The sequence below is a fragment of the Frieseomelitta varia genome, unplaced genomic scaffold (assembly GCF_011392965.1).
Source record: "Frieseomelitta varia isolate USP_RPSP 00005682 unplaced genomic scaffold, Fvar_1.2 scaffold_221, whole genome shotgun sequence".
Taxonomy (NCBI): Eukaryota; Metazoa; Arthropoda; class Insecta; order Hymenoptera; family Apidae; genus Frieseomelitta; species Frieseomelitta varia.
Window position 1 is genome coordinate 149,027 of NW_025109948.1, and position 12,717 is coordinate 161,743.

General features: G+C 42.7%; 1 protein-coding gene across 1 annotated transcript in view; it reads left to right on the forward strand.

The window, feature by feature from the left end:
* LOC122527486 (neural cell adhesion molecule 2-like) overlaps nt 1-12,717 on the forward strand; it is a 154,885-nt gene that overhangs the window by 55,685 nt on the left and 86,483 nt on the right. The window contains exons 4-5 of the mRNA XM_043651725.1: nt 11,330-11,420; nt 12,192-12,304. Of these exons, the coding sequence (XP_043507660.1) occupies nt 11,330-11,420; nt 12,192-12,304 (204 nt within the window). The remainder of the gene's footprint in view (nt 1-11,329; nt 11,421-12,191; nt 12,305-12,717) is intronic.

A 12,717-nucleotide genomic window follows, 5' to 3' on the forward strand; every position in this document is an offset into this window, starting at 1 on the left:
AATAAAAAAAATTCCGTTTCAACTGCAATTCTTTCTCTCCCCTGCTGCGAATATAACACACTGAACACATCACGTGAATACAATAATTCAACGTTAACGCAACATTGTGAAAAACCGAACATTGCCTTAACATTACAATATATAACAAAATCTTCATACGTGGTGTAAAATTCGTGTTACAATTCGCATCGTCCTGTTATCTCTACGTGACAAGGCATGGACCAGAAAAATATACCAGAATAAAAATTTTTCTAAATGAAACGAAAAAAAGGATTGATGCCGCTACTCTTCTTCCAGTCGTGTCATCGCCCGTTAATTATTTGCCAATAGTAAATAACGAAGAAACAAAATAATCGCGGCGATCGTTGAATCGCAGCAAAAATACGAAAATCGTTTCGCACATCCGACATATACGTATATATATATATATACATATATAGCAAACTGGATAACTATGGTACAAATACAGCGGCGTACGATGACGATTCAATACTCATCGTCGATCCCAACGTTCGATGAATACATCGAAATTCGAAGCCAGGAATACAGCCAGGTATGCAGATTCGTTGGGAATTGCATCGACGCTGCGCATCGATCATACGCATTGCGGCGTATAAATTGAATATCGAGAAGATCGGCTTATCCTTAACAATACGCTGCTCTGGAACCCCTGCAAACGATCCGGGACACCCACAAACCGTGGGAGGTGGGGGGAGGGGAGTCTAAAATTTTCATTTAATTGTAAATCGTCCTTAAACAGGGGAAAAGAAAATCTAAGTCTCTCTGCCTCTCTGTTTCTCTCTCGGTGATTCTCTCGCGGAGTTTCCAATGAAATATTCACCTCTTCCTGTCGCTGTCCTTTTTCTTCCTTTCTTCCTTTTTTTTTTTATTTTTCTTTTTTTTTTTTATTTTTCCGGCGAATAGTTAGAGCATCTGAAATTTATGCTCGAACCCGCGAGAGGACGAGGTGTATCGGTTCTCGATATCGTTTCCCGTTCACACAAAGCCATCCGTCGAAATTTGCGGCAGAAAATTGTCGATGTTTGTTCGATTTTCATAGGAAACTTTCGCGATATCTCGTTCCTCTCTCTCTCTCTATCTCTCTCTATCTCTCTTTCTCTCTTCACGACGTTTCTGTTTCACGTTCGTTCGTCACTCGAGTAAACCACGACCGCTCGTGCTGTCTCGCTTCTTAACCGACGCGACGCGAGGCTCGCGATAAGTTTCTGCCGCCATTTTGGTTCCCGCCGCGTGGCCACGGCAAAGATTTGCAATTCAATCGAAAAGCCGGGAGGTCGGAAACGCTGGCCGCCAATGCGAAATTACGCCTGGGTATACTTTGCCGATTAAATGTTAATGCGCGCGGCCTCGACTTTCGCCCGTTCCCCGCGCGTCGCAAGATCCGCGGAGAATCGCCGACGCGGGTTATTTACGCTGGGAGAAAAAGAAGAGAACTGGCGACGATACCACGGACAGATCCGATTATTCAAACGAGACGTCATGAAACGCCGATCTCCCAGTGCGCCAGAGGCTAAAATGTGGCGAGGATTCGAAATTTCCTGGAAACTTTCTGCAAGTCAATAATAGAGGAACTAATCTCGCGATCGCTGACAATGAATCGTTGAGAACTGCTTAAAACTGTTCGTTAGATTCGTCAGAAATCGTTAAAGATATCAAAGACACTAAGAATTCAGAATTCAAGATGACGGATTCAATATTGCACGACACAATTAAGTGTTGAAAGGTGAAGAGGTGACAATCGGCAAAGGTAAGGGGAATATTGACAAGGGAACATACGAATGTAATTGACAACTTTTATGAAATACAGTTGTTATAAAAATATTTAGTACGCACTTCTTTCATCGACATTGTCAAGGGAGTAGAAACTACACCCGACGTTGGATCTATGGATTGTACCGAGTATTTCAGAAAATTATCAGAAAAGAACAATAAATACATACGTTGATAAAATTAGCATTAATAACGACAAATTCTGTAAACCTATTTTGTAAAATACAAACGTTTGAACATTCTACAACAAATACTTGCAACAGTTAATTTCACTGTGAATCTCTGGATTTTCTCTTCAGAACATCACCGATCTGTTCGATCGAACAAGTTGTCGAAAGCATCATCGAACGACATTCCGAATGTTTGGAGCTTCAAAGTGTAAAGCCACTTTACGGGAAAAACCATTTTTTTCCCCTTCTTTTTTTCGAAATATATAACTCGAAAAATTTGATTCTAGTCACTTTTTCTAGTCATCCACTCGCGGAACATCTCGTGAAAAATTTGCCAAGTGCACGTTTCATTGCCAGCTTATTCGCGTCGTCTGCGTATAGGCACTCCTGTTTGGAATTCGATATCGATTTTCGTCGAGACAGCCGTTTCGCGCGGCCGGTTTCGCGGCGGGAATCGGAGAAACTTCGCCGTTTGGCCGTAGAGAGAGAGAGAGAGAGAGAGAACGTTATCGCGCCGGCTGAATAATCGGTAACTTTATTCGCGTTCTGCGCCGGTTGTTCTCCTTTACAGGACAGCTTGATTTCGGAGGAACGACGAGACTGCATTTACCTTTCGCGAGATACTGCCTGGACAGTATTTAATCTACGTGGGGAGAGCGAGTAAAACTGTGAGAGAAATGGACTGTCTGGAAATTCGAGAGCGGAAACCATGCGATGCGGTCTTCTCGTGACTTCTCCTTCTGTTTCTTGGCGAGAAAGACTCGATCTCAAAGACGCACAACGACGACGGCCGCAAGCTTGCACTAAATTACCAATGTTTCGAAAAATTCACAATATTTAACAACATCCAGATTTTAAACGTGAAGCTTCTACCCTCGCAGTCCTGAATCCGTCATTCTTCACAGAATGACGTTTTTATATCGTACGTAGTAAGGGGGAAAAGTAAAATTAAATATCGCCAATGTTTCGAAAACCAATTGGAAATTCGATGTAAGTTTGTGGCTGTCCATATCTGTATATTCTAGAGTTATCTTAAATTGAAGTCTGTATTCTTATATTATGAGCTTTCGTAATGTTGCAGTTGTTTCTTTAACAACCGAGAGAAATTAAATCTGTCTAAGCGTGTGAAATTAATCTTTTGAGCGTGTCGTTAACATACAGCTAGAATACGTGCGACATGCGATTGGATTTTCTGTTCTCTGAGCTTCGCAACGATATTTGTTACAGTTGTTAAATTATCATTGGTTATTTTATAATTAACCTCCTTGACGCCTCAGGGACGACGTCTGCGAAATTTATTCCGATCTGCGGGAGAATTTATTTCGACAAATGCAACGGTACTAAATTCAATGTTCAGCAGTACTAAATTTCGTAATTATAATCATATAAACGAAATGCAACGTGTGGCCATTCACTGCCACCATTTAATGCTAGCTATGAAAAAATAATGCTGAAAACGTCTGTATCGCCATCGTGCGTCGTGCACAACTACCCGGATACTTGTAAATTATCGCAATGTAGAGTACAATTGAAACGAATCTAAATAATTTAATCTTGCGCTTACGCAGTTAACGCGTTGACGGAAAGAATAAATAAATATATACCGAACGATATATATACACAGAATAAATAGATAAATAGATAAACATATCTCAGGACGAAACGATTTATACAGATTTTTACAAAGCATCAGCTGCCCCCTTAAAAACGAATATAAAGCTCGACAAATGTAGAAAATTAATAGAGAGACAGAGCTGTTGTCGTGTTGTAACAAAAATATGTCAAGTGTTATCAGTTTCCGATTATTTATACACTCGTCGCGGGCATCAAAGTCTGTAACTATCAAAAACCAAGGCTTTCAAGAGTTCCAAGTAGAACGAGACTTTAAAAACTCAAGACCTTTCAAGAGGTTTGTGCTTTCGCTCGAACGTTCCGACCCGCGTGTAGTATGCACCGTGTACCGAAGTGTTCAAAGCGATTCGATGTCTCTCTCAGATCTCATCCACAGCTCACGGGTTATTCCAGAGGACGTAACGTGTAAGCGGGATTGTTAGCGTTTAACCACATGGCCCGCTCTAGTCCTGCCACGTCCAACAGCCCTCTCTCTCTCTCTCTCTCTCTCTCTCTTTCTCTATCAACCGCTCTATTATACGCGATTTACAACTAAGCCTAACTTCCTCCAGCGGCATTCCGTGTTATCTATAATTTATGGCAATAGCGGTGAGAAAATTTTACGACTCGACCCTCCCCCTCCCCGCCCCGCCGCCTCTTGCAGGATTTATTGCCAATTACTTGACTTCGTGCCGGGAAAGAATCGAGGGTCCTATTTCGAGGGTGTATACGCACGTAAAGGTGAAGCTTTCCACTTCCTATCTTTCTCTCTTTCACTCACTCTCTCTCTCTTGCCCCAGCTTGCCATCCCATAATCTCTTCGTCCTTTTGCGCCTATATACTAAGTGTATCCTAACGTAGAAGGATTCACTTTACGGAGGTAAACTCGTTTCACCAGGAAATCATTTTTCCACTTTATCGACAAGGTTTCTCCCTTTAAATATTTCCGTCTCGCTCGATGATTACACGAAAGAAAGATAGAGAGCGAGAGAGGATGTATTATAAGTTGCAAGGCAGGATTCTCATTTATCGGGATTCTCGAATCGAAGACCGCGTCCTCTTACTCTCTCTCTCTCTCTCTCTCTCTCTTGATCCTTTTTTCACCACGACGCGTCTTCAAACGATCCCTCAGAACCTCTTTCAAACGTTCTCCACGAACACGAGGAACCGATTAAAGGAAAGATCAAGGCGAGCGGCTTCTCCTCAGACGAAGGAAGGCTTCCTCTTTCGATTCAGTCTCGACGACAGTTGATTGATTTTGAAAATTGAATCATCGAGTACGAAGTCTGTTGGACTTTTTCGGCTTACGCTTCGTCGCATTCCCTCCCGGCTGCTAGTTCGAAGATCTGGGAAACGTGCGAGACCAGAAGTCTCGCGCTCAAAAACATAAACAGATTGAAAAACAAATATCCCCTCCTGCTTCTCGTCTACTTATTATTTATTTATTTAGCAATTTATTTATTTCGTATTCTCATTTATTTCGTCTATACGCCGGCATTGCACGAGTATTTCCTCTGCTACTGATTGCGAGACACAAAGAGCTGGAGTTCCCGAGACTTTGCAATTTACCATTTAATATTCCTGACAATTCTTCTCACTGGGCTTGCGCCTTTGTTACACGTTTTCCTTGCAAGCGTAACGGAATGGAGCGACTCGTTTCGTATCAAGAGGTTCGTATTTCAATTTGCATTAATGAAATCTCATGTCTTGTAATCTCATCATTAACGAGTATCATCGAATGCAGTCGCAATCTTGTATCTTCCATTAATCTCCACGTGTACGCAAAGATGTATGATTTTATACCTTACAAAACACACGTATCAGATCCACTTGGTCAGCTGTTTTCTTATTGTAAGAAAACTCGATTATCTCATTTGCGAACGAAGGGAAACTCGCGTGACGAGGGATTAAGAGAAATGTGTACATACGAGACACTTCACCTCGGTAGAAGATAAAATTAAAATCTCTCGTTTTTAAACAAATAGATACGTTTCACTGTTGAGTTCAATATTTTCTTTTTAATTTCCCTTAAACACTCATCGATTATGTATTATAATAAATGAAACAGAAATAGAAATCGCTCGTTACGAAAGGATTCACTTTTTTCGACGCAACACCGTAGAGAAACCACGACGTGTGTGCGTGAGATATTTGATCTTTTTCGTTCGAAACAGAGCGCGGAGCAGTGCAACAAGCCAGTTTACTCGGATAATTATCTCCCGGAAACGGAAGGGGCTTGGGTCGGCGTACCGCTCATTTTCTTCGTCTTCCTTCTCTTTCGCGTCATCGAGCTCGATGCACTTTGCCTATTTCCCAAGGGTGTAACGCATAATGTCGCGGGATTGCAATCTATCCGTGTCGTATTAGCCCGAGTGCGGGGGAATATTTATTTTCCAATGCTCCCCCGCGAAACCGGGGGACTCACAGCCGCGCATAAACGATATTAAAAATTATTTCGAGAGCGTTCCCGCTCTCTTCCAAACAGCGAGTTAAATTTCCTCGCATCGAAACTCGTCGCCTGCCATTCCACGATGGGCTTTGTCCATCAAAAATATTACAAAAATTTCAGCCGCGTTCAGTGAATATATCTGGTGTTTGATTGCTCTCCTCGTCCCGGTCCCGCGGGACACCCGCTGGAATTTGAACTTTCGAACATCATTACTCGCTCTCTAATCTCGCTGCGTGTTTCACCAACACCAAGGAACAATACGACGCACCGGCGCCGGGAAACTTGAAACTCATCTGCGCGAGGCCTTCGTAATACAGGACACTTGCACACAGTCGTTAAGTTTTATTTTATTAGCCTGATGTGGATTGCGAGATCCATTCCGGTGGATAAATGTGGATGGCGCAACTGAGAGTTATAATAGTGGTAATTATCAACACACAACGAGGTAGTTGGAACTCGATGAATCTGATTTCTTCGTTCTGCATCTAGCTGAGTCGAGCAACGTAACGTATATTCTACAATATGTCACAAAATGTAAATTGTAAATGTAGACGTTAAACTTGTAGGACGTGTTGACGACAACTGTTGGATACACGAAATAAGAAGAAGAAGAATATTTCCGTTGGTTTCCACGTTGGTCTGTTAATTTCCTCGTCACGCGACACGTACATTCGTTAAAGTATGGCCACGTGGTAGAGGCGATAAGTCGAGCTTATCGGCGCTTGTTCGATAATCCGACATCGAGTGGTCCTGAATCAAGAGTGGCGATGAAATGAAGAGAAGGCAAACGTGCCCGAGGCTTTCGGAGGGTGGTGGGAACGCGAGGTTGAATAAAGGGAGCCTTCGCACCCCGAATGGAGGAACTCTCCGGGCCGAAGATCTCGAGTCCCAGCGGCTGGTATTTGCCTTAAGTAGAGTTCGAATCGACGGTAAACTTGTTAGATGTGTAGCCGCGGACCTGGTCTTAATCCAGCCAGAGATATCGTCCGGTATCCGCGGATTAAAATCCGCACTTTAGTGCACCCCTGCCGCGCAGATAGTGCACGGTTGTTGTCGTCGTTTTAAGGGAGCGACTCGGTTTTCGGAGGGGGAGGGAGTTCGGATATAGTCCGGGCAGTTAAAGTCAACGCCAGGGGCGCACCGAAGCCATTCCAAGACCTAACCCGGACAGACCGGAGGTAAAGCCAGACCACCACCGCCTAGTCCTTCCTTCTCTCCCTTTCCGCAGGCCACGCAACCACGGCTACGACCTAGCTCTCGCCCCTAAGCGCTCATGCAAACGACCTCGCGGTCGAGCTTGCGAATTAACCGAGCTCTATCGCGGCCACCGTGCACCGTCTCCGCTGAAAAATCTTCGCCGTGGTGAAATCTTGACGATCCTTGCCAGCGGAGAGACGGGGATTTATCTTTTCGTTTATTCCTTTTCTCTCGAAGCGCTCATCCTCCGCTCTTCTCGTCAGTTTCTTTCTCAAGTTGAAGAACGGGTCGAACATTTTGATGATACTCTGAGAATTATAATTCACGATATTGCTATTCTCGAACAGTCCGGTATTACGATTCTTACACCTGCAATTTAAATCAATCACTGTTACTATTGATCATTTTCAATTTACGATTAATTACAATTAATCTCCTTGCTATCAGTTGCAATTAATTCTCTTACTATTTTCGACACGTGCCTCCGTTGCGATAATTTTTGTCCTTCCATGAAAATACTGAATATCTCGCTTGATTGAATTTTAGATAAAAAAAATTTCTGGATCTCGTATTTTCAGTTACATCAAATCGGAACCGAAAGCCAAATCAGACGACCGATGACGCGCGACATATAATCACGTTTATTCATTTTGAAACGTACACGAATGAAAAGTGCACAGGCTTTGAGAGAAATGAAGGTTACTTGTTCTAGTCGTTCAAATCAATTCGATTTTTCGACCGAAGCTACATATACAAATCCTTCGCAGGCACCTGAACTTGGAAATTTCAATTCCAGAAATTAAACTGACCGACACGAATGTCGTTTTCTTCTAATTCTTATTCAGATTAGGTAACATCGGGTGTCGTATGAAACAAACAAAAGAAATTCGTTTTTCGATTTTCCATTTATCAACGAAACTCTTAATAAAGACAACCGGTGCTTGCTATACGCGTCGCAGAAATGCAAATTAGCCGTCAGAATACGCAGCCGGTGTACCCGGTTGTAGAGCGAGTGGCTGTACAAAAGCGAGAAGAAACGAGAGGGGAATCAAAAAGAACGAGACGGTTAAAACGCAATCTGGATCGACAAGCAGCGTGAATAACAATGACGGGGAGTTCAATCTAAGCCAGCCTCCATCGGAGATCGGACTTGCAATTTTAAGTGTCGCGGGGGCGATGTTGCGTTCGCGGGCCTGATTAAATTGCGATTCCAGCGGCGGCACGGCATCGTGAATAACAATGAAACGACGAGCGCAACCTGCCCTCGATTATTCTATGACCGGTACACGTACTTGCCGATGTCTGGTCCACTCCGTGGCAACGAAAATTCCCAACCCCCCTACGTCCGCGATCGCACCATACCGCGAGCGTTTTCTCGCTTTATAACTTCTAACCCATTACCACACGAGCGCTACCTTATACTAATGCTCGTATATCATTCCAACCCCCTCCCCCCCCCCTCGCCGTTTTATCACCTCAACCACGCCGGCTTTCTCAACAAAAATATGCATCCGGCCAAGGAACCGCGCATTATTCGAACCGAGAGATATGTAAATCCGTGATATAATACGGAGACTATCCGAACATTCCGTCGAACGGTGAGAGCCCAACGCCGATATACCCGCCGCCAACCATTTATTTCCGATAAACGCTACTTTCGCGTAGATTTCGCGAGAGAGAGAGAGAGAGAAGGGGAGATGGGGCGACCGGTTAAGGAGATCGAACGAACGCCAGGCGAACGCCCTTATTTATCATCCGACTCGAGATACCCGAGTACGTAAAATTCCGGCCCGATTCTCTCGGAGCACGCGCGAGAGATCGATTCGATCCTCCGTTTCCTTTCTCCACCCCCTCTGTCAATCAATGACGTTCGAGAAATCGGCGAAATCTGGCTGGCTTGTACAGGCCTCGGCCTGTTTAATAGCCCCTAGCCTGTAAGCTTTGATCCGTTCTTCCGTTCGTCTGTCGTTCCATAATTGATATTTATCGATCAGCCGGCGGCGGCAGAAAACGGGGAAAAGTACAACGGGAAGCGCGCGGATATTGAAACGACCTCCTCACCCCCGACCGTCGATTCGAAGTCCGACAGTTTTTGTCTGAAGTACCGCATCCAAAACTCTGGGGTATCGGCTAATTTAAAAGTTCCCAGAAACTCATCTAGCCTTTAGTAGCCTCGGCCAAACTCGTCCCGCGACCTTCTGTGCACGATTCCTCCCTGTCCATCGATGGGGAGGGGGGGGGGGGCGCATTCCTCTCGCCAACCAGCTTCCGCTCTCTCTGGTACTTTCGTTGTACACCGTTACGTCCTTCCGCTTCCAACAACCGCTTTTTTTTCCCATCGAAATCACTTTCCACGAAATTTCGTTTCCTCTATGGAAGAAGAAGCAACGTGCGCGGTCCAGTGCGAAAGCAAAAGCAATTGCTAGCAGAGGACGTCTCGTTGCTACTCGAGTTACTTGTTACCCTTGTTTGGATCCGGGTTATCGTGAAAATATGAAACGAAACAGCGTATGAAACGATCACCTTACTTGAATTTTAATTGAAACGAAATAAAATGGAATGAGAGGAGCAACGTTGCATATATCCTCGATTCTCGTTTAATATCGGTTTCATTACGTACCAACGAAGAGTAGAAAGTCATATTGACAAGAATTTATCATCGAAGTCGAAGAGCCGGCACTGTACGATATAAAAATTGATGAATATTCCAATGGAAACACGAGTGCCAAATTACTGAATGATATTGAAATGCAAATATGTAAATATTGAAACTTTCATCGATTATCTGACACAGTCGAATCTCGATTATTCGACTCTCAATACAAGGAAAAATATCTTTGAGTTATGAAGTTTTGTAGTAAGAGTGGTCGATTTTTCGACGTGTCGTTCAATAATTGTACGCAAAGAATATTGTTAGAATTCACAGTTCTGAAAAAAAGGAGATAATTTATTCCTTTAATATTTCACGACAATCGCAGAATCAGTGACTCCATTTGGTCGATTGATTACATTTAAAAGTAAAGCTCGACTTGGAGAAGTCAAACTTCTTCTGAATTCGAGTTGTAAAAGTAAAATATAGACCAAACGCGTGTAAATAATTCGCGTTAATGCAAGTTTATATTTCAAACTGTAAAAGTTTCTACGCCAAAGCGGAAAGGAATGAAAAACATTTTCATCTTACAGAGGTTTTCGATAGTAGTTGAAGTTTGTCGAGATTCGACTGTAACACGCATTTTATTAGATTATTGCAAGTGAAATGGCCAGATTCATATATTCGTAACGCTTATAACACTCGGAAAAATAATATTGATCAAATTTTGATTCAAATACACATTTTATATTTTATATTATACATTTCACCCGTTTAAGAATATTTTAACAAATATTACAATATTAAAATCTTCTCAGTTGATCATTTTCCAATCGACATCTTTTACATGAATATTTATTTCGTTAAATCGAAGTTTTAAATTTGATAAAACATACGTTCGAATAGGATAATCATTCGTACTACATCTCGATGTTATCTACCTTTCTGATAACAAAACAATTAATCGCCAATTCAGCTTCGCGTCTGAAAAAATATTGCTTAACAGCAATTTTAATTGCTACAGTCTGAACGATCTTACGCTTTTGTGAAATTGGCTGTTTCATACGCAACAACCATTTTTCCTTTCCAATACCATGAATCTAATTTCCTTTCAAGCGAAAGGAGCCTCGATTTTCTCAAAGACGTTTTTAAAATTGACCGTTATAGATTGTTGTTATACCGATGTGTACCGCGTTGTATGACGACGATTTGTTGCCGTGCGAAAGAGAGATATCCGTAAGAAAATTCGTAACCTCCCGTACGCGATTCGGCCTGACGTTTTCGTAAATCTTTCGCGGCGGACTTCGTTCCGTTCGATCGACCAGTTTTGTCGAGTCGTTTACCCGGTCGAACGTTTTTCGGCGAAACGAACGCGAGAACAGAGTTTCCGTTTCCATTTCCGTTTCCGATTCCGCTTCCGCTTTCGCGGGACAGCGGCGAATAAAAAATTACGAGCTCTATATCTTCCAGCGAGACGTTCCCTGGCTTTGGTTCTTTACGGTTCGTTAATTTGCTGTGCAGGTAAACCGGAACCGATGGTACGGTGGCTCGTCAATGGTCAGGTCAAGGACGAGGAGTACGAGAAGAACGCCGGCGACGTCATAGAAAATAGGTACGTCATTTTTTTTTTTTATCGTCCTTTCTCTCATCGAAGATTTACACAAATGAAAGCGATCGTGCTAACAGTTTCGCACAAAGTAAAAAAACCCAGGTTTGCCTTTTTAAGTCCAGATTGTGGAACATATACTGTTTAACTGAAACCGAGTAATTAAATAATTTCATATTTAATTAATTTTTGTTTTTAACGTTAATTCAATATTTAATTAATTTTCATTTTTCGCGTTAATTTAATATTTAATTAATTCTTGCTTTTAGTGTTAATTTAACATTTGATCAAACGGGTAATTAAGTAATTTAATTAATTTTCGAACCAGCTCCTACATAATTACAAAAATTTTACATTGTGAAAACGAGATATAGAGCTTAATGAAAGAACTTTTTTTCGAAAAGTAAGAGCATGCGTGAGTACGTTTTGTAACCTGTACTGTATGTCAAGAATTTTTGACAATATCTCAAGTTTTCACATACTAATAAACTTTTCGAATTTGTCAAACGCGTTGGAGTCAAGAACAGAATATTTGGGCCACTAAACTAGTCCCCCATTTGGGTTATATTCGTTGCACCGACATTAATTTCTCACTCACAGTTTGTTGACTTTTCTACTTCTCCCATCGTCTGTTTTTCACTTCGTACAATTCACTCCTGTACAAATAAGTAACGCAACATACCTGAAATTCAACTTATAATTTATTCGTACCACCGCGAGACAACGCTCCAATTTGTTTTCACTTCACCTTCCAATCATTTCTTTCGATCTCGACAGGCTGACTCTGCAGTCGATCACCCGATCGGAGCTGGGGTCGAATTTCACGTGTCAGGCGAGGAACACGGACCTGATCGAGCCGAAGGAGGCCTCGATTACCCTGGATCTTAACCGTGAGTAACAATTATCCCGTCCTTTTTCTCGATGTGCCGGCCATAAAGAAAAAAAGAAGCAGGGGTAGAAAGCAGGTCGAGGGATCAAAAGCGAATATCGAGGATGGAAGGGCAAAACGAATCGTTCGAGTCCCCGGGGTTAAGAGCCCTGTGGCTCGCCGCAGGCGATGGCGGAACGTCGTTAAAAGAGGAATGAAATAAAGACAAGAAGTAGATACAAATTCTTATCGCGTGGCCAACAAATCAGAAGGCCTCACCCCGGGGCCTATCTTGTCCCGCATTAACGATAACATCTACGAGACAGCAAATGTGGGCCAACATCCTTTGCTCCCTCGCCGCTGTGAATCGCCTTTAAGGGAAGATAAGGCAAGATAAGACGAGAAATATATTAAATCTTGCCTCGAGCCCCACCT